General features: G+C 45.5%; 1 protein-coding gene across 2 annotated transcripts in view; it reads left to right on the top strand.

Moving 5' to 3' along the window:
• The window catches only part of LOC143927871 (extracellular serine/threonine protein kinase FAM20C-like), a 304483-nt gene that overhangs the window by 228509 nt on the left and 52804 nt on the right, over nt 1-23170 (top strand). The window contains exons 7-9 of one of the 2 annotated variants that reach the window (XM_077452308.1): nt 2922-3031; nt 10592-10673; nt 15054-15113. In XM_077452308.1, coding sequence (XP_077308434.1) covers nt 2922-3031; nt 10592-10673; nt 15054-15113 — 252 coding nt within the window. The remainder of the gene's footprint in view (nt 1-2921; nt 3032-10591; nt 10674-15053; nt 15114-23170) is intronic. The other variant, XM_077452309.1, reaches the window with a different exon arrangement.

The following is a 23170-nucleotide window of genomic DNA, read 5'->3' as shown; positions in this document are numbered from 1 at the left end:
ATATATATATATCTTTTTTTTTTTTAAACAATAAGCTTTTCTTTAAATACTCTGACTCTTATGCCACTTTCACACAGAGATAGACCTTTAAAGTATAAAGAATCGTGAACAATCAATATTCTTTCCCCCATTTTTATTTATTCTTCTCTTCTTTTTTCTTTCATTTCTGTTCTATACTTTTAAGGGCACTTCTCAGAGGCCCACAATTTCATTCTTCTTTTCAAACTAAATAATAGATTTTTCTATACAAAAAATATTTTTTAAATAAACTATAAGGTACCTTTACAAAGAAAACAACTCCACCTTTTACAGACTTTATTTTAGAAAATGTATATAGACAATACTTATATATAACACTTTGCATTTCTTTTTTTCTTGCAGTGCAAAACATATAGGGTGGCAATAAGCAATAATAAATACTGTATGTGGCATGTATACAAAAGACCCACAATCCCACTCATATATTGACGTTACATATTTTAGTAAAAGGATTTGCTGCCACCTGCTGGCTAGAAATTCTAATTATTAGGAACAACAATTGTTAGGAACAATTGTTTGAAACAAAGAAAAGGATGGGAGAGATTCTTTATTATTATTATTATGAATTGCTTATGTGTTACTGTATAAAGTGATCAAAACAATGGTGATTATTGCGAATATATAAAACATTTCCAGTGACAATACATAAATAAAAAGATAAAATAGGAGAGAGAGTCCATTACAAGCATGGAGACACGTGGATTTATCAAAGTGATAAAACTGTTTCCGCCTTTATAGATTAAAAAGAAATTTCCAAACTTAAAAAAGTGGGTGTATGAATCTTCTCAAGACAGTAGCCCGAGCAAAAAAATGTTTTAGATTTGCACAAATTTTAAAATGTAATGGTTGGAGAAAAATGCTTTACCGATTTTATGCACAGAAAGGATAAACTGCTCATTTTGCAGAGGGGATGATGGGTAAGGTGATATATATACCTATTTTCTTGCTCCCTCTGTAACCAACACCCTCCTCCACTGTCCTGAAATGTGACTGCTTGACCTGCAATGTATGGGATGAGGTCAGAGAGCTGCAACTGGTCAGAGGCAGAAATGGAAAACCATGAGAGTGAAGAATAAGGTAAGTATATGCATTACCTTATTTATCATCACCTAGGCAAAATCAGTAAAGACGGGGACCCACTGAAGAGGTAAAACATTTTCTCCCCTAGAGCTTTAAAGGTTATTCAAATATTTTTAGAAGTATTTAAAGCCTAACTATGTGTGAAAAGCTCACCTTGTACAGCCAGGGCCACCATCAGGGGGGTACAGTCCATACACTTGTAAGGGGCCCCAGCGTCTAGACGGGCCCGGCTGACTGGCAGGGATATGAGAAGGCAGGGTTGGGTGCAGAGGAGCTCAGTGCATGCTCCTGTATGTGTAAGAGTCGGAAGGCTGCTGCTCTGTCATGAGCTGGCATTCTGCTCTTTGCTGCCACCTCTGGCCATTTCCTGCATGTGCATCCATATGCATATGGAAACAAGAGCTGGGACTGGGGGGGCTGTGTGTGTAATTGTGTACATGCCTGTGTGTCTACATTTCTGTGTGTGTACATGTCCCTGTGTGTCTGTGTGTACATGTCTCTGTGTGTGCACATGTCTTGTGTGTACATGCCTGTGTGTGTACATGTCTCTGTGTGTGTACATGTCTCTGTGTATGTACATGCCTGTGTGTGTACATGTCTGTATGTGTACAAGCTTGTGTGTATGTACACGCTTGTCATATACACACGTGAGTGGTGCTAGGCACGTACAGGTGTAAGGGGGGCTGAGAGCATAAAGGTGTGGGGGGAGCTGAGAACGTACAGGTGTGGGGGGGGGGCTGAGAGCGTACAGGTGTGGAGGGGCTGAGAGCGTACAGGTGTGGGGGGACTGAGAGCATACAGGTGTTGGGGGGGCTGAGAGCATACAGGTGTGAGGGGGGCTGAGAGCGTACAGGTGTGAGGGGGCTGAGAGCTTACCGGTGTCAGGGGTGGACTGAGAGCATACAGGTGTGAGGGAGGCTGAGAGCATACAGTTGTGAGGGGGCTGAGAGCGTACAGGTGTGAGGAGGCTGAGAGCATAAAGGTGTGAGGGGGCTGAGCATGTACAGGTATGAGGGGGGCTGAGAGCGTACAGGTATGCGGGGGGCTGAGAGCGTACAGGTGTGAGGGGGGCTGAGAGCGTACAGGTGTGAGGGGGACTGAGCGCGTACAGGTGTGAGGGGCGCCCAGGCCTAAAGCTGTGTAAGCGGCCCCAAAATTTCTGATGGCTGCCCTGTGTACAGCCCAGTAAAGTAAAAAACTGGGAGATCCAAAGAGACCGTGATAGCAAAATGCATGAGTAGTGTTACCTTCACTGAAAACTGCAAGTCCAAACTAGGGTTGCCACCTCATCCTTTTAAAATGGAACACATATGAATTACACAGTTTCTGTGGCTGTGGCTTAAATTTATTTGGTGTCTTATCTGCATTAAATTAGCCTCAGAACCTGTGTAATTCATATGTGTTCGGATTTAAGGGGATGAGGCTGCAACCCTAGTCCAAACAGTAATCCAGAATTATAAGCAGCTTTGGTTATATGCAGATCTTGACTTCTCATGTAAAGTCAAGCTTAGGCCTGACTCCACCCTCCTCCTGAACCTCTCTATTGGTTCTTTAATTACGGCAAGAACTTTTTTTGTTATATATATATATATATAATATATATATATATCACTTGTTTTTATATTAGTGGTCTTACTGGCTAGTAAACAGGCTCATAAAAGTAAAAATCACTGTAACATTCGCCTTACAATGAAGGTAAGGTAGGCTTTATTTTATCATATGCTCTGTTTGAATTTTCCAAGTTTATGTTAACTTTGACTACTATAATTATAGATCTCATTTTGCCATATGTTTTTGTTTAGCTGGGAACTGAATCCCAAATACTGTGACAAAGTAAAAGTGACTCCACCCTACAATGAAGGAACCCGACTTCTTGACTTAATAGATCTAGCCATCTTGGACTTTTTCATGGGTATGTTAATAAAATACATTTTTTTCAGATATATTTTTTATAGGAAAAGGCAAAAACATTAAAAAGAGTGAACCCAATTTTCTGAATTTAAGGCCTCATGCACACAGGACATTACAACAACAGAAGTAGAATTAGCTGTAGAAAGCTTTAGTTGTAAAACTAGTTTTTCAGCTTCTGCGTTTTTTATGTTTTTTTATTAGCAAAACTATACTCCCACAAAAGCTTATGGCTCAAAAAGGCTCATAAATGCAGAATAGCTGTGTTTTTCAGTGTTTTCAGCCAGAAAAAAAAACTCCTCTCAAAACCCACTAGTTCTGGGGGGTTTTTTCAGCCAGAAAACGCCCCTGCCAGAAAACACTGATAACAGCCTATGTGTGCATGGACACATAGAATAAAAGGCTGGGGAGTTTACTGGCTGCAGAAAAGAACACCTGAAGCCAAAAACAGCAGCTGTGAAAATGCCCAGTGTGCATGAGGCCTCAAGAGGATCTTCAGTCAGTTAACTAAAAAATTAAAAATCAGCAGCTACAAATATTGTAGCTGTTGACTTTTATTAAAAGGACACTTACCTGTCCAGGGATCCAGTGTTGTCCTTACGCATACTGGTTCTTTGCCGCTCTTTGGGTACCCAGTGCCGCCTTCTTGGATGTGGGAAGCCATCTGTGACTCCCTGTGGCTTTACAGATGGCCTTCCACTGCGAATGCACGAGCTGCACTGTGCTTTGTGAATTGACCCACAGCCTCCTGGGACCTGTGACGTGTCCCAGGAGGTTGCAGGTAGAAGGGGTGGACAAACTGCCAGAAGTAGAAAAGTAAAGCTTTCCTTTTAAGGCAAAGTTCAGTTTTAAAGGAGATCTATGTTAACAGTATGCACTTTAATTTTATAACATCAGCATTATAACTATTATTTATTTTATTAGTACAAGTAATTATATAGCGCTGACAATTTTACATATATATTGCACATTCACATCAGTCCCTGCCTCAAGGAGCTTACAATCTAAGGTCTCTAACTCACATACACATGCTAGGGCCAATTTTGACTACATATACCATAATACCTTGCTGCCTGAAAGCAGTGATTCCTGTACTGACTCTGCCTCTTTAAATCTTTCCTCTCAGCACTTATGTAGTTCAGACAACAGGCTCTGTGAAATATGTGACACAACAGTGTCTATACTCACGTAAAGAATACATGTCTCAATATTTAAGGAAACACAAATGTGGGGATCTTCACAAAGTACAGTACATTTACAAATTTAAAGATTGTTCAGATTAAAAGGAGTAGGCTAGAATTAACTGAAATTTACAGTGGAAATTACTTTACAACATGTTATAATGTTACATTTTGACCATAGATGTGCTTTAAAGCTTATTCAGTTTTTCACTGCTTCACGCTCAGCAGTTCATTCAGTTTTTTACTGAACCATATTTTTCTCAATGCTTTTAGGAAAGGGGTATATGTGTAACATGGGGGGAGGGGGAGGAAAACCACATAAAGTACTTAAAGTAGGTGAAGGCTCACTTTAACCACTTAAGAGCTGGCCTTAACTGAACAATAAGGTGGTGCACTAACTGGGGCACCAAGCATATTAGTGATACGATAAGCCATTATTCAGTCTGCTTCTCTTTCAACAAAGTCCCTGTGACAAGTTTACAGACCTGTGCATCCATATCCCTGGGCAGCCAAGTGCAACAGTTTACAAAGTTCAAAGACAGATTTATTACTAAAGAGAGGACAAATTTCCATTCCAATCACACACATAAGAAGTCACCAGGGTCATGTTTCATTCAGTCGCAAGTATTTATCAATCACTCACATGCACCGTTTAGGAAATATTTTCTCTAGATGCAACCAGCGACGTCACCGGTACATGCACTCTGAAGGAACGGCATAACCATGCCGTTCCTTCAGAGTTGTGCCGTAAACTGCAACTCCTGCACGCATGTGCGGGAGTGATGTCATCGCCGGCTTGGCCATTCATATGAATCCTCAGATCCCGGAAAGAAGACCGGGTGAAGATGGAAGTGCCTTCATCGGTGATAGCGCGCCGCTGAAGGGCTTTGTTTTCAGGTAAGTCTGTCATAATGTGCTAGTACATTATGACTTAAACTGCCTGGTTTACTACTGCAATAAAATTCGATTTGGGAGTAAATGGGCTTTAGCAAATGAAAACTACATTCACTGTTAAAAATTAAATTGTTGAGAAAAGTTTTTCATTCCTGCTCCTTCAAATTTTCTCGTCACTGTGGTCAAAGAGGAACATCGATTTGACCCCACTAACAATTAGAAAAACAAGTGAAAAATCTTATAATTCAATTTTTTAAACAAAAATCTGCTATGGCATACCCAGTTTAAGCTGTGATGCCCTATGCTAAACAATACTGTAATTATAATACTGTCACCTAGGAGTTACAGCCAGGCAGTGGTAATTGTATCCTGGAAGGCCTTATGTAAACTGCTGCTGGTAAACAGACATTCAGAGGCAGTTGGCTGCTTTTTTCAGCTGCCCCTGAACTCATCCAATGTTATCTTATGTGTACATGTACACAGGTTCATTTAATGTCGTTTTTAGGCAGTTGAGTTTAGAGGCCTTTTTTAAAAAAACAAAAAAATGAGTTCAGACGCTGAGTTTAGAGGCATTGCAAGCGCCAAACGCTTCTAAACACATCTAAACCATTTAGCCGTGTTTTGTTTACAGGCATTTTTCATTTTTGGCTATTTAAAAAAAAAAAAAAATAATTCAAACGCTTCTAAACACAAGCTCGTTAATACTGGTAACTCAATAAAAAAGGTATTTGGAAAAAAATTGTATCTAAATCCAAAAACATAAATGTAATACATGGCAGCTTATTAGACTTGATGTGATAGCTGCATTATTTTCCTTTTTTAAGGATTTTTGTTTTCACTTAGTGATCATTCCAGTAATACACTTCCTGTTTTTGGGTGACAACTAGTACTCACTGTACTATATCTATGGAGGAGCAGCAATGTCACACTAGGCAGCTCTGCTGATATAGACTACAAACACATTCGCCCCTTCCTCATTTTTATTATGATGATCACTTGAAAACTTATAACTAGGGATGTGCTGAACAGCCCCCGGTTCTGTTCGCATCAGAACTTGCGAACAGGCAAAAATTTTGTGCGAACACTGTTTAAGTCTATGGGACACGAACACGAAAAATTAAAAGTGCTAATTTTAAAGGCTTACATGTATGTAATTGCCATAAAAAGAGTCCTGCCCCAATGGAAAAAAAAGTTTTAAAAACTGACGTTTCTTCAGGAGCAGTGATTTTAATAATGCTTAGTGAAACAATAAAAATTAAATATTCCTTTAACTATCGTGCCTGGGGGATCTCCTAAAGCCACGTACACACGTAGCCGCCTGTCCGACGGACTTAGTCTGGCGGACTTCCCGCCAGACTGTCCGTCGGACTTTCCGAACGGGCTACTTGCCCACACACGGCACTTTTTCAGCGGACTAATACAGCGTACTAAGTCCGCCGTACTATCCGCCCTACTTCTGAAATGAACGGACTCGCCCACACACGCGGAGGAAAGTCTGCTCATTTCGAGCGCGTCTCCAGGTAGGCGGGGGCCCGCGAAGGAGACGTCGCTGGCCCCGCCACCTGGTATGGACTTAAAGGGGAACCCCAACGGCGAAAAAAATCGGCGTGGGGGTCCCCCCCAGGTCCACATATGACCCTTGTCCGAGCACGCTACCCGGCCGGCCAGGAAAGGGGGGACGAGCGAGCGCCCCCCTCCTGAGCCGTACCAGGCCCACGGGGGGTGCCTTGGGGAGGGGGGGGCCACGCGGCCCCCACCCCAAATCACCATGTCCCCATGTTGATGAGGACAAGGGCCTCTTCCCCACAACCCTGGCGGTTGGTTGTCGGGGTCTGCGGGCGAGGGGCTTATCGGAATCCGGGAGCCCCCCTTTAATAAGGGGGCCCCCGGATAACGGCCCCCCACCCTATGTGAATGAGTATGGGGTACAATGTACCCCTACCCATTCACCTGTAAAATAAAGTACAAAAAAAACACAACACACAAGATAAAATAGTTTATTGCACAGCTCCAGGGGTCTTCCGTCTTCGGGGGCCTTCTCGTCGGACTCCTCCGCTACCTTCTTGTAGCTCTTTTGCTAGCGGAGGAGTCTGGCTTTCTTCCTCGCCGCGGCCTCTTCTTCCGACTTCGGGGGTCTTGTCCCCCCATTCGGTTCTTCTGCCGGGCCACCGCGCCTTCTTATAGCTCTTTTACAGGTGGTGGCCCGGTCTTCTGTCGCCGCCGCCGCTGTCGCCGCCGCCGCCTTCTGTTCTGTTCTTCTCTTCTTCTTCTTCTTCTTCTTCTTCTTCTTCAGATGTTGCCTCGTCGAGTCCTCCGCTCACAATGGCTCTGACCGGGCACGCGGCGACTTATATAGGGACATCACCGGATGATGTCCCCGCCTATTATGATGTCACAGTCCCAGCATCCTCTGGGACTGTGATACCATAATGGGCGGGGACATCATCCGGGATGTCCCTATATAAGTCGCCGCGTGCCCGGTCAGAGCCATTGTGAGCGGAGGACTCGACGAGGCAACATCTGAAGAAGAAGAAGAAGAGAAGAACAGAACAGAAGGCGGCGGCGGCGACAGAAGACCGGGCCACCGCCTGTAAAAGAGCTATAAGAAGGCGCAGTGGCCCGGCAGAAGAACCGAAGAGGGGGGACAAGACCCCCTAAGTCGGAAGAAGAGGCTGCAGTGAGGAAGAAAGCTGGACTCCTCCGCTAGCAAAAGAGCTACAAGAAGATAGCGGAGGAGTCCGGCGAGAAGACCCCCGAAGACGGAAGACCCCCGGAGCTGTGCAATAAGCTATTTTATCTTGTGTGTTGTGTTTTTTTTGTACTTTATTTTACAGGTGAATGGGTAGGGGTACATTGTACCCCATACTCATTCACATAGGGTGGGGGGCCGGTATCCGGGGTCCCCCTTATTAAAGGGGGCTCCCGGATTCGGATAAGCCCCTTGCCCGCAGACCCCGACAACCAATGGCCAGGGTTGTCGGGAAGAGGCCCTTGTCCTCATCAATATGGGGACAAGGTGCTTTGGGGTGGCGGGGGCGTGCGGGCCCCCCTCCCCCAAGGCAACCCCCTATGTTGAGGGCACGCGGCCTGGTACGGCTCAGGAGGGGGGGCGCTCGCTCGTCCCCCCTTTCCTGACCGGCCGGGTAGCGTGCTCAGACAAGGGTCTGATGTGGACTTGGGGGGACCCCCATGCCGATTTTCTTCGGTGTTGGGGTTCCCCTTTAAGTCCATACCAGGTGGCGGGGCCAGCGACGTCTCCTTCACGGGCCCTGCCTACCTGGAGACCCGCTCGAAATGAGCGGACTTTTCTCCAGGCGGGAAAAGTCCGCTCATTTCAAAAGTACGACGGACTGGCACACACACTGCCGGATTGTCCGCCGAAATGTGAGTCCGGCGGGAAGATTGGAGTGCAAAACTACTTTTTAAGTCCGCCGTACTTTCGGGTCAAAAAAGTATGCCGGAGCCTACACACGGGGGGATTGTCCGGCGGACTTGAGTTTGCCGGACTTTTCCACCCGCTTGTTTGATCGTGTGTACGCGGCATTAGTCTGCCTGTAAAGTAGCAAATTGTTGCCGTGTTTATAACAGCACCACAGCAAAATTACATTTCTAAAGGAAAAAATTTAATTTAAAACTGCTTGGCCTTTCAGGTCTGGTATGGATTTTAAGGGGAACCTTGTGCCAAAATTTAATAAAAATATACATACCAGACCTGAAGGGCCTGGTATGGATTTTAGAGAGAACCCCCATGACATTTAAAAAAAAAACTTGGCGCGGGGTTCCTCTTAATTTCCATACCAGACCCAAAGGGCCTGGTAATAGACTGGGGGAGAACTCACACCATTTTTTTCAATGATTTTTATGTATAATGCCAGGATCCAGCAATACATTACAGCCGCAACCAGTTTTAAATTACATTTTTTCCTTTACAAATGTAATTTTGCTGCTCTCGTTCATAACACTATGTACGGCGTGGACTCAGCCCCCTGAACCATGATTGGCCAAAGGCACCCTGTCTTTGGCCAATCACGATTCTCACAGTAGAGCGCACTGTGATTGGCCAAAGCATGCAGGTCAGTTGCATGCTTTGGCCAATCAGCAGCCGTCAATGCATTGCGAGATCACAGTGCATTGACGGTTCCGCAGTGGATTATGGGGCATTCCGTGGGCACTCAAATTTCCTGCAATCACCCCATAATGTTCTAAATTCGGCAAACATCTGGCTCATCCCTACTTATAACATTATCTGAGATTTCAGTTTGGTATGCAGTAAGCTACTTGGACAATAGATTTTTAGCAGGATTCACCTGCACTATTTCTGTTCTAGCAGAAAATATGCTTAAAAAAAACATAAAAGAAGAGAGTGCAAAGCCAACCTAGTGTAACTCAACTTTAATATGGTAAAGTTAAAAACACTACAATGGTCATACTCACATTGTGTGAAGATAGATACAGCACTCCTAAAACCACCTCAAAATCCTAACAGGGGAAGGGGGAGCCGTGGATGTTCAACCTAGCTGCCTGGATCCTGACAGCACATCCGAGGCTATCCACCACCACGCTTGAGGTGCAGATCCTATTGCGCATGAGCCTGGTCCAGCCAGCACTGCTCTATGAGGACACATGAACCCACACGAGCAGGATACAAGGGGGAAGAGAGTGAGGACATCACACAGTTGCGGTGACAATGCATTTCGGAGGCATGGCCTCCTTCCTTAGGTCACGTTCACTAACTCGCTGGTAATGCACTAATTTATAGGGGAAGAAAGATGCGCTCACGGTGACTCCCCCCCCCCCCCCCCCGTCTTGAATCTTAAAGGGACACAGGAGTAGGGAAGGCAAAAAATACTTATAGGAATTAATTATGCTAATTAAGGGATTGACCATAAGACAGAGAGCATACTACTCCCATTAAATGATGCTTTGATCACTAAACTGACCTCTGTAATCACCCATTTTTGCTAATACTCCATTTTAACAAAAAATAATAATAATAATAATAATATATGTGTGTGTGTGTGTGTGTGTGTATACACACATTCTCTTTCCTCTTCCATAAACTGCACATATGTATTTCATATGGAGATATGTTGAAAAATAAACTTAACTATAACAGGAGGAGGGAGGGGGAAAGAATGCATGATTAGGAACAACTTCTCGTTATAATAAACTATTTGCATATCTCTCTCTCTCTCTCTATAACCATTTTCCCTCCTCAGATGGAGGCAATATGGATGATAAAAGAATTGAGAGAATATATATACAGGATTAGCATACAGACACATATACAGTATACATACACATATATATACACACACACACACACACACAAATACATACACATATTTCCCAAGAACGTGTTCTCTGAATTCTTTTGTCATACATTTTGCCTCGGATCTCTTTGACATATTGTATATATCTTAACAATATCACACCCAAACAGTTCGTCTTTAGCCTACTATGTCATTATTTATTCTATTCCACAAAAGGCAACCAAGACCGACACCATTATGAGACATTTGAGAAGTTTGGAAATCAAACATTCCTCCTGCATTTGGACAATGGAAGAGGGTAAATAAATATGCTGAGTTTTCAATAAAATCACACTTCATTTTGACTTTTACTAAGATGATAATGTGTACAGTGGACACATGCAGCAATAAGAAGGTAAGCAAATAGAAGATTAAAACAAAAAGGTCACCTTGGATATAGAACAAATCAATTTGGGTAGACCATGGCAAAAAAGGAGAAACAAGTTTAGTCAAAGCTTGTAAGTTAAAGTGGAACTTCAATCAGAAAATGAAGTATTGAAAGATCACTTCAAGCTGGCTACTTTTGCAAGTATAGCTATGTAAAATATCAAAAATAAGTACCTATACTATTTAAAATCCAGTAATGCACTGTCTACCCTGCTCTGCACATGCTCAGTTGCTCTCTATTCTCAGCACTGTGTCTAAAATCAGAGCCACTAGAGGCCGATCAGCTGACAGTATTAAGATATACTGTTGCTGAAGGAGGAAGAAAGCAGCAGGAATGACACAGACTGTGCAGAGGGAACACAGATTTGAGAAGGAGAAAAGGAAAGCAGGAGAGGTGACAGGACAAACTCTGCTGCCAGGGGGAGACAAAAGAGTTACATTTACAAGGATAGTGTCTTATCTCCCTGATATTCTCTCCTTTCTCCCTCTTCTGCAGCCTGTGAACTTCAGCACTATAAAGCTTCTGTTAACCTTCATCTCTAGCAGTGTTGGGGCCGTAATGCAGGGTGCAGGGGCATCGCCCCCCCATCCATGGGTCTGGCCCACTAATCTACATGCGGAGCAATGGACACATGGATTCCAATGGTGCTTATTTTTTTTACCACATGATTGGAGCTAGAGGCTCTAATAGGCTACAAAAAAGGGTGGGCTCGGGGGACAGAGCACTGCACCCAGAGCCTGCCCAGTTGTGTGACAGTTCCGAATGAATATTCAATATAGTCTTCCTGATTTTACTCCCAGCCAATCAGGACATGGGTCATAAGACCCGTTAACTGATTGGTCAAAAGAAGAACTGATGTTATTGGCCACCTAGGAGGAGGAGGGAGGAGATGCACAGTGGAAGCCACTGGGATGTGGAGGAGACGTAGGGGAAGCCACTGCCCATCACCTGGAGAAACCGCTCCCCATTAGATAGGGTAAGTGCGGGGCTGGTGGCAGACTGACCGACCGATACAATGCATTAAGATAAAAAAACCTTCTGACTTTACAACCCCTTTAAGCTATGACAATATGACCTGGAAGCTGATTGGTTACTATGCAGAGCTGCACCAGATTTTGCACTCTCCAGTTGTAGAAAATAAACCCCAAATTTTGCTGCATGTCAGATTTCATTTGCAATATTTTGGAAAGGCAGCATGCATCTAAGCTGCTTTTTTCCCACACGAGTCAATATACCGCATATATAAAGAGAGGCAGCGCAGAAGCTGTTTAAAAGTGTCTCTAAGGTATGACATATCTCTAAAAGCAGTCTATGTGAGTTTAAAGACTGTGCCTAGTTGTTCCCTGAAGGAGAAAGAATATCCAATACACGTTAGAATTTGTTAGGTCCCTTTCAGATGGAGTGGAATCTGTCCAAGCGGATCCTACTGCTCAGATCCCATCCATCTGTTTTTAGCAGACCAGATTGAATCGTATGCCATTGGGTGACAGCGGACATGTGTCTGCTGACACCTGCTGCCCATAGAGAACAATAGGTGGCCCGATTGGATCCGCCTGAAAAAAATAGACAGGCAGACACGATTGGTCCACTGGTGTGAAAGGGAGCTAAAACAGATGACCAGAGCAGCGTGTCCCTTATTCAATCCTCATACACTTTACTGAACCCTACAGGCAACAATCCTTCTGTGTGCACATGTACACGTACTATTTAGATGCTTTGCACCAATCTTAACTAAGCTGCCTGAGAGTAGCCCTGCAGAGGTGAGGTTCAGACAGCCTCTTAAAAGTCCACTAGTCCATAGTTGAAAAGGGTAATTGATCAAGAAGTGAAAATGAAGTTGAAACAATAGGGCCTGTGTGCATAGGTGTAACTTATTTGCCTTGGAAGTACTTTGAGTTGCTTCTGAGAAAACAATTGCTCATGCACTTATAACCCTTCATCTGAAATTTTAAGAGGGAGCAAAAATGGGAGCTATATAATTGTGTAAGATGATTGTTTAAAAGGCTTAGGACCAATGAGAGCAAATAATGTTGGAAAAATAAAATATGTAAGATATTTACTTTACAAATTACTTTACTTACTTTACTTATTTTAAAAATACGCAATTAAATGAAAGCAAAGATGTGATAGTAAATACAGTTTAAGTGCTTGGCAACTTGTTTGTTGTGAAAAAATAAGGACCTGTATAAAACCTTGGGTCTTTTTTAAAGTGTAGTATGAGTCCAGTGGTAGGCAGGTAGGTCTTCTTCTGCCTGTATATAATCTTTTACTCTCGCCTTGAAACAATATTTGGAGTCTCAGAATTGGCTCTGAAATGGATAAAGTCATACATGATTGATCGCTGTCACTTTGCTTCTCTTGGTGGATTCCAGTCTGAAGTTGGTCCAGTCAAGTATGCTGTTCCTCAGGGCTCAATCTTGAGTCCCTTACTTTTTAGCATGTACATGTTTCCACTTGGCCAACTGCTTAGATCACACGGGCTCAATAATCACTTCAATGCTGATGACACTCAGATATACATCCACATTAAACCAGATTCTACTTTGGTTGCTTCTCTCCTATTGAACTGTATTGTGCTATGAAAACTTAGATGGCCCATAATTTCCTTCAATTAAACTGAAACTAAAGTCATACTTGTCAGCATGGACCATAGGGTGAGGACCTGGAGTTAAAACAGGCTACAAGAATGGGTCTAAAGGGTGGTGATAAATAGTGAGTACTTGGAATGGTCTGGTGTGGTATGTGGGGTCCCCCAAGGAGATGTCTTGGGACCAATTCTGTTTAATTTATTCATAAACGATATCGAGGATGTGGTGGACTAGTGTCTTTTTTCAACCTTACCGACTAGGTAACTTTGTTAAAGCAGAGCTAAAGAAAATAAACATACTTCTCTAACAAAAAAAGGGGCATAAGACTCTTTTGATTGTCAGATTGCATCATAAAACTGAGAGGATAATTAATCATCTTTCATTCTACCATTTAAGTGTGGGTCAGCATACCATAAACATAGCAAAAGAAGGGAGGGAAGGGGTAACCGCCAAAGAAAAAAGTAGGTATAAAGCAACCCCAGACAGTATCTGAAAAATATAAGTATACTTTACTGGACTTATTAAAACTCACATAGAATAATAGAAACCTCAACCCAGTACTTAAATAATAACATTGTTATTAATATAAAAGCAAACACACAGGGCCCAGACTCACATAGTCGAAACAGTAAGCAAATGCGCGCCAAGCCCATCCTTTTTCAAGCCAATTAAAGCCTCAGGCTCTAATCATGTGCTTGACAAAAAAAAACTCAAAGAAAGCTATGAGTTTGACACTCTGCTTGCAAACCACACGCAAACTAGGAGGGTGGTGCCCCTTCACCCCTTATGGACCGGCTGCTGCTGGTAATGACTCTACACCACGTTCACTATTTGGTTCACTTAATTTTATATATTTACAATATACATGGTGATCATACCCCCATTAATAGCCTTTTTTAAGAGAGAATAAATTCAGTTCAACTAATGTTTGCTCAAAGCTGAAATCAGGAAGAACTCTATAACAGGCAGTAAGCAGGGGTGGGGGAAGATGCCCCTTTAAAGAATTATCAGGAAGTCAAAAATGCATCCTGCCTCTGGATCCCATAGCAGCAGCCTGATCTGCGATGTTATACCAGTTATACCACTGGACAAATAACTGTATGAGTAGCAAAAGACATTAGTCCAGCCTTGTTCAACCAAGGTGCCTTGAGGTTTCTTCAGGGGTGCCTTGGCCTTCCCAAAAAAATTTATACAAGCCAGCAGGTGGATAAAGCTTCCCTTTTAGTTACACAAAGCTACAGGCTTTCATTATGCACCATTATGACTTTCTAGCCATCGTCATCCTAACAAACGATGGCATCATCAGTTTATAAGGAGGCTGTTGGTCACCTGCATGGCATCATTTTTGACCCTCCTCTACCCCTCTCCATCAGCACTGGGGTCACAATAGCTGATTGATGTAGATAAATCGAGGGAGAAGAGAAACATTGGAATACCAGTCAGTACCAGTGGGCAAAAGTGTATTTGCTTTGGAAGAATAAATCACCTCTATCGTTGGGTGTCCTATGTATGGATGTTGCTGCATTATGTAAAACTATTATAATAGTTTTTTACTTTTTAGAATACAGTGCCTTGAGATTGTACAGAATTTTAAAGTGTGCCTTGATGAAAAAAGGTTGAGAAACACTACATTAGTCAATTACCATATTAACATATTTTATAGGTTTGGACGTCATTCATATGATGACCTTTCCATTCTGGCTCCTCTTCAGCAGTGCTGCAGGTCAGTAGATGTGAATAAACTTGATTTTATATTATAATAATGTACAGAGATTTGATAGTTTTTGTAACACAGTCCAGGAAACAGAGACTACCAATCTTCCAATGATAGTTCATAGTTTGTAAGGTTGAATAAAGACACCAGTCCATCCAGTTCAACCTGAGTGAGGTGTCTACCCCTATCCCTGTACATTGCACACTGACATTGGTCCCTACCCTTAAGGAGCCCACAATCCAAAGTCCCCATTCCTATACTAGGGCCAATTTTGGACAGAAGCCAGTCAATCTACCTGCATGTCTTTGGAGTGTGGGAGGAAACCAGAGTACCCAGAGGAAACCCACGCAGGCACAGGGAGAACATGCAAACTCCAGGCAGGTAGTGTCGTGGTTGGGATGTGAACCAGCGACCCTTTTTACTGCTAGGCAGTGGCGGAATTATCAGGGTCGCAACAGTGGCAGTTGCAACTGGGCCCTGGAATTCCATCACTGTGGGGGGGGGGGCCCGGCGTGGTTGCTATCCACGGGGCTGTGAGTGGAGAGCGTGTCTGTCATTTAACAGCAGCGCAGAGACACCAGGACTGACGTTTAATTTTCCCTCGTTCTCTCTCCCAGGGAACACAAAACACTGACACAGCTGATCTGCTCCCCCTTCGGCCCCCCCTCCCCTCCTCTCCTGTGTTCTCGGCTGGCATTCAGGTGAGAAGCTAACAAGCTCACATTTCCCGCGGAGAACACAGGAGAGGAGGGGAGGGGGGGCCGAAGGGGGAGCAGATCAGCTGTGTGTTTTGTGTTCCCTGGGAGAGAGAACGAGGGAAAATTAAACGTCAGTCCCGGTGTCTCTGCGCTGCTGTTAAATGACAGACACGCTCTCCACTCACAGCCGTGCTGACCCCTCTCCAGTGTGTGCAGACACTCAGGAAGATCCCGCCGCCCATCAACATCCATAGAGCTGCTCATCGTTGCCTCCCCCCAGGTGCGGGGGAGGGTTACAGAGATCTGCTGGGGGCCAAGGTGCACATCGGAGTCCAGCAAGGTACAGAGAAACCTCTTTGGGGGGGGGTGACTGTCTAGGGACCCTAAAGTAAGGGGGGCTCTCTGGGGACCCTGCTGTAAGGGGGGGTATCTGGGGATCCTGAAGCAAGGGGGCCCTCTGTGAACCCTGATGTCCAGTACCACCGCCACCCCTCCTCCAGTACCACCACCACCACCGTGCCACCCACCTTCACTACCACCACCACCCACCTCCAGGACCACCACCACCCCTCTCCAGTACCACCACCATGCCCCCCACCTTCAGTACCACCACCACCCACCTCCAGGACCACTGCCACCCCCCCTCCAGTACCACCACCATGCCACCCACCTCCAGTAGCATCGCCACCTTCCTCCAGTACCACCACCCACCCTCCAGTACCACCACCGCCCACCTCCGGTACCACCGCCACCCCTCTCCAGGACCGCCACCCCCCTTCAGTACCACCACCGCCACCCACCTCCAGTACCACCACCACCCACCTCCAGTACCACCGCCACCACCATGCCACCCACCTCCAGTACCACCGCCACCCCTCTCCAGGACCACCATGCCTCTCCAGTACCACCACCCACCCTCCAGTACCACCGCCACCCACCTCCGGTACCACCGCCACCCCTCTCCAGGACCGCCACCCCCCTTCAGTACCACCACCGCCCCCCACCTCCAGTACCACCACCACCCACCTCCAGTACCACCGCCACCCCCTCTCCAGTACCACCACCATGCCACCCACCTCCAGTACCACCGCCACCCCTCTCCAGGACCACCATGCCTCTCCAGTACCATCGCCACCCTCCTCCAGTACCACCACCCACCCTCCAGTACCACCGCCACCCACCTCCGGTACCACCGCCACCCCTCTCCAGGACCGCCACCCCCTTCAGTACCACCACCGCCACCCACCTCCAGTACCACCGCCACCCCTCTCCAGGACCACCATCCCCCTCCAGTACCACCGCCACCCCTCTCCAGGACCACTATCCCCCTCCAGTACCACCACCGCCACTTACCTCCAGTGCCACCACCAGCCCCCCTCCAGTACCACCACCACCACCCACCTCCAGTACCACCGCCACCACCTCCAGTACCACTGCCACCCCTCTCCAGGACCACCATCCCCCTCCAGTACCACCACCACCCCCCTCCAGTACCACCACTGCCACCCACCTCCAGGACCACCACCCCTCTCCAGGACCACCATCCCCCTCCGGTACCACCGCCACCCCCCTCCAGTACCACCACTGCACTGGTGACACATGTTTCACTCGGGACACAGGCTGCACAGGAATGTTTTACTTTGTTCTACAGTGGAAAAAAATATAGTATCAAAATCATGCTTTTGGGTGGGGGGGGGGGCCTTCCTGATTTCTTGCATCGGGGCCCTGAGGTTTCTAGTTACGCCTCTGCTGCTAGGTGAGAGTGCTACCCACTACACCACTGTGCCGCCATGATGCAAAAAAAACTACCATTCTAATGTTGGACATAATCTATCAGCCACCTTGTTCAACAATTTTTGTTTTATTATGTGGAGCTAATGACAGCAGAAATGATAGATAAAAGAAGCAAAGTTTCATTGGGTCAAAGCTCTCACTTTTATGTGTGAAAAACACCTACATTCTGACATCTTTTTCGAAAAGTTTTCTTGTTAATTACATTGTGGTTTTGGTTAAGGATCATTGTGTTGGCAACATAAAAGAGTTCTTGTGTGTGCCTGGTCTCTAATTATGTGTCATTTTATCTTTCACATACTACTTATTGCCTAAACCTCTTTGTCTTTGTCTAACACTGAATTTCTACACATTAATTACTCCAAATGTTTTTTGTTTTTTTGTTTTTTTACCACTATCTATTTTCTTGTACATGTAAACTAATATTTTTACGTTACAGTCCTTTTTAAAGGTTTTATAAATAGTAAGTATGCAACACTGTAAATGTTTCCTTTTACTTTGTAGCATATATACATATCATACACCATTAAATAAATTTTCTAAATAGTTGGGAACTGGTGGAAAATCCTTATGTAATCCTTCTACCTTCAGTCTCTTGAGGTCCATCGCAATGTATTACTGTGCACATATTTTAATGTGTGGTATTTTGTGGATTAAAATGTGAGCAATAGACCAAAGAAGTGGACTCATAGCATAAGAACAGAGCACCATAATGCACAGGGTTGGTTTTGATGTGTTGGAACTGCATGGTGGTCCTTTGCTGCTCCTGAAATGTCCAGTTAGAAAACTGATTCAATATGCTTGAGGCATCAATGTGTTGGGGGTGAGATGAACCTTGTAAAGCGATTTCTAAAACTCATTGATTTAGTTCACATTTTTATTAAAGTGTATATAAACCCACAATCATGTTATACGGTACTTTTAAGATTAGCAGTCTTTAGGTGAGATGGATGTATTTTCTTTTTTTCAGACTTTTTATACATTTTTTTTCAGCTGGCTATCTTGTGAATAACTGTCAGGGCTGGGCTCAGCCCTTCATTCTCTAAACTGGCCGCTCAGCTGTTGGCTAATTGCCAGTTCCTATCTCTCCACAGTTACTCAGCTGCTGTTGATATCCTTCTCATCAGCCCTGCCTACTTGAGAGCCGGTTCACACAGGGGCGACTCAGATCCGACTTCAGGTCGCCCCTAGTCGCCTTAGGTCAGACAACATGTAAAAATCAATGTAAGTGAATGAGAGCCGTCTTAATGCACACTACTGAAGTCGCTCTGACTTCAGAAAAGGTTCCTGTACTACTTCAATCCGACTTGTAGGCGACTGGTACCCATTGATTTCAATGGAGGTCGCCTCCAAGTCGGATCTCCGTCTATACGGAGGCGACTCTGACAGAATTATCAGCTCTCAAGAGGGAACTCCACGCCAAATTTATTAAAAAAATTTGGTGTGGGTTCCCCCTCCGAGAGCATACCAGGCCCTTAGGTCTGGTATGGATTCTAAGGGGAACCCCCTGTGCCGAAAAAACAGCGTGGGGGTCCCCCCCGATCCATACCAGACCCTTATCTGAGCACGCTACCCAGCCGGCCAGGAAAGGGGGTGGGGACAAGCGAGCGCCCCCCCCTCCTGAGCCATACCAGGCCGCGTGCCCTCAACATGGGGGGTGCCTTGGGCGCGGCCCCCCTCACCCCACAGCACCTTGTCCCCATGTTGATTAGGACAAGGGCCTCTTCCCGACAACCCTGGCCGTTGGTTGTCGGGGTCTGCGGGCGGGGGAATAATCGGAATCTGGGAGCCCCCTTTAATAAGGGGGCCCCCAGATCCCGGCCCCCACCCTATGTGAATGGGTATGGGGTACAATGTACCCCTACCCATTCACTTGTGAAAAAAATATACAAAAAAAACACAACACACAAGGGTTAAAATAGTTTATTGCACAGCTCCGGGGGTCTTCCGTCTTCGGGGGTCTTCTCGCCGGACTTCTCCGCTATCTTCTGCTCTTTTGCTAGCTCTTTCACTAGCGGAGGAGCCCGGCTTTCTTCTTTGACGCCGCCCTCTTCTTCTGACTTCGGGGGTCTTGTCCCCCTCTTCGGTTCTTCTTGCCGGGCCACCGCGCCTTCTTCTAGCTCTTTTACAAGCGGTCTTCTGTCGCCACCGCAGCTGCCGCCATCTTCTGTTCTTCTCTTCTTCTTTTCAGGTGATGTTGCCTCGTCGCTGTCTCCGCTCACAATGACGGGGATGCGGCGCGCAGAGACTTATATAGGGACATCCCGGATGATGTCCCCGCCCATTATGATGTCACAGTCCCAGCATCCTCTGGGACTGTGACATCATAATGGGCGGGGACATCATCCGGTGATGTCCCTATATAAGTCGCCGCGCGCCACGTCCCCGTCATTGTGAGCGGAAACAGCGACGAGGCAACATCTCCTGAAGAGAAGAGGAGAAGAACAGAAGACTGCAGCAGCAGCAGCAGCGGTGGCGACAGAAGACCGGGCCACCGCTTGTAAAAGAGCTAGAAGAAGGCGTGGTGGCCCGGCAAGAAGACCCCCGAAGAGGGGGACAAGACCCCAGAAGTCGGAAGAAGAGGCGGCGGCGAAGAAGAAAGCCGAGCTCCTCCGCTAGTGAAAGAGCTAGCAAAAGAGCAGAAGATAGCGGAGGAGTCCGGCGAGAAGATCCCCGAAGATGGAAGACCCCCGGAGCTGTGCAATAAACTATTTAACCCTTGTGTGTTGTGTTTTTTTTTTTTACTTTTTTTCACAGGTGAATGGGTAGGGGTACATTGTACCCCATACTCATTCACATAGGGTGGGGGGCCGGGATCTGGGGGCCCCCTTATTAAAGGGGGCTCCCAGATTCCGATAAGCCCCCCGCCCGCAGACCCCGACAACCAATGGTCAGGGTTGTCGGGAAGAGACCCTTGTCCTCATCAACATGGGGACAAGGTGCTTTGGGGTGGGGGGGCCGCGCGCCCCCCCTTCCCCAAGGCACCCCCCATATTGAGGGCACGCAGCCTGGTACGGCTCAGGAGGGGGGGGCGCTCGCTCGTCCCCACCCCCTTTCCTGGCCGGCCGGGTAGCGTGCTCAGATAAGGGTCTGGTATGGATCTGAGGGGGACCCCCACACCATTTTTTCGGTGTAGGGGGTTCCCCTTAGAATCCATACCAGACCTAAGGGCCTAGTATGCCATTGGAGGGGGAACCCACGCAATTTTTTGTTTAAATAAATTTGGCGTGGAGTTCCTCCTTCGGAGCTCATTCTCAGATTGGTCATGGCAAAAGTCGCCTGGCCTGGGGCGACTTAAAGTCGTGTTGTAAATCGCCCCAGGTTGTGTCTAAGTCGTGTTCAAGTCATCTTCAAGTTGCCTCACAAAGTCGTCCTGGAAGTCGTGTCGCCCCTGCGTGAACCGGCTCTAAGCCATCCAGTCCAGAGGAGCTCTACCTTCGCCTTGGTCAACATCACAGAAACATTGCCTGTGATCCTGTTCAAGACTTGCTTTGCTGACATCCCTTCTGGCTCCAGATCCACTACATTGATCCCTGAATTCTGGCTTGGCTGGCTATCCGTTCTGGTTACTGAACTTTGGCTATGTTTTAACTACATTTGTTACATAGTTACATAGTAGGTGAGGTTGAAAAAAGACACAAGTCCATCAAGTCCAACCTATGTGTGTGATTATATGTCAGTATTACATTGTATATCCCTGTATGTTGCAGTCGCTCAAGTGCTTATTTAATCGTTTCTTGAAACTATCGATGCTCCCCTCTGAGGCTACCACCTGTGGAAGGGAATTCCACAACCTTGCCACTCTTACAGTAAAGAACCCTCTACGTAGTTTAAGGTTAAACCTCTTTTCTTCTAAGTTTAATGAGTGGCCACAAGTCTTGTTAAACTCTCTTTTGCGGAAAAAGTGTTATCCCTATTGTGGGGTCACCAGTATGGTATTTGTATATTGAAATGATATCTCTTCTCAAGCGCCTTTATTAGCTTTGTTGCCCTTCTTTGTACTCTCTCCATTTCCAGTACATCCTTCTTGAGGACTGGTGCCCAGAACTGGACAGCATACTCTAGGTGCGGCCGGACCAGAGTCTTGTAGAGCAAGAGAATTATCGTTTTATCTCTGGAGTTGATCCCCTTTTTAATGCATGCCAATATTCTGTTTACTTTGTTAGCAGTAGCTTGGCATTGCATGCCATTTCTGAGCCTATCATCTACTAGGACCCCCAGGTCCTTTTCCATCCTAGATTCCCCCAGAGGGTCTCCCCCCAGTGTATAGATTGCATTCATATTTTTGCCACCCAAATGCATTATTTTACATTTTTCTGCATTGAACCTCATTTGCCATGTAGTTGCCCAACCCATTAATTTGTTCAGATCTTTTTGCAAGTTTTCCACATCCTGCGGAGAAGTTATTGCCCTTCTTAGCTTAGTATCGTCTGCAAATACAGAGATTGAACTGTTTACCCCACCCTCCAGGTCGTTTATGAACAAATGAAATAGGATTGGTCCCAGCACAGATCTCTGGGGGACCCCACTACCCACCCCTAGTAGTCCCCATTTATCACCACCCTCTGAACTCGCCCTTGTAACCAGTTTTCAATCCATGTACTCTATGGTGCATGCCAACGGACCTTATTTTGTACAGTAAACATTTATGGAGAACTGTGTCAAATGCTTTTGCAAAATCCAGATATACCACGTCTACGGGCCTTCCTTTATCTAGCTGGCAACTCACCTCCTCATAGAAGGTTAGTAGATTGGTTTGGCAAGAACGATTCTTCATGAATCCATGCTGATTACTGCTAATGATACCATTCTCATTACTAAAATCTTGTACATAGTCCCTTATCATCCCCTCCAAGAGTGTACATATTATTGATGTTAGGCTAACTGGTCTGTAATTCCCAGGGATGTATTTTGGGCCCTTTTTAAATATTGGTGCTACATTGGCTTTTCTCCAATCAGCTGTTACCATTCCAGTCAGTAGACTGTCAGTAAAAAGTAGGAAAAATGGTCTGGCAATTATTTGACTGAGTTCCCTAAGTTCCCTCCGGTGCAAGCCATCTGGTCCCGGTGATTTATTAATGTTAAGTTTCCTAAGTCTAATTTTAATTCTGTCCTCTGTTAACCATGGAGGTGCTTCCTGTGAGGTGTCATGAGGATAAACACTGCAGTTTACTGAAGCCCACCCTATTCCCTTGTGAAAACAGAGGAGAAGCATAAATTCAATACCTTTGCCATCTCCCCATTTTTTGTAACCAGATGTCCTTCCTCATTCTTTATGGGGCCAATATGGTCTGTCCTCCTTTTTTTACTGTTTACATACATTTCTTCTTGCATTCTTTATAAAGTCTGAATGCTGACGATGATCCCTCAACATTGTATTTTTTGAAGGCCTTCTCCTTTGCTTTTATATGCATTTTTACATTGGAGTTAAGCCATCCAGGACTTGTTCGCTCTTTTAAATTTATTACACAATGGGATGCATTTGCTGATGCCCTTATTTAATATGCTCTTAAAGCAAACCCATCTCTCCTCTGCGTTCTTTGTTACTAAGATTTTATCCCAATTTACCGTATATAC

Source organism: Lithobates pipiens, unplaced genomic scaffold (assembly GCF_037356315.1).
Source record: "Lithobates pipiens isolate NorthernLeopardFrog02 unplaced genomic scaffold, aLitPip1_a1.2 Scaffold_23, whole genome shotgun sequence".
NCBI lineage: Eukaryota > Metazoa > Chordata > Amphibia > Anura > Ranidae > Lithobates > Lithobates pipiens.
Note: the sequence above shows the minus strand (reverse complement) of the source record. Positions and strands in the feature narration are given on the sequence as shown.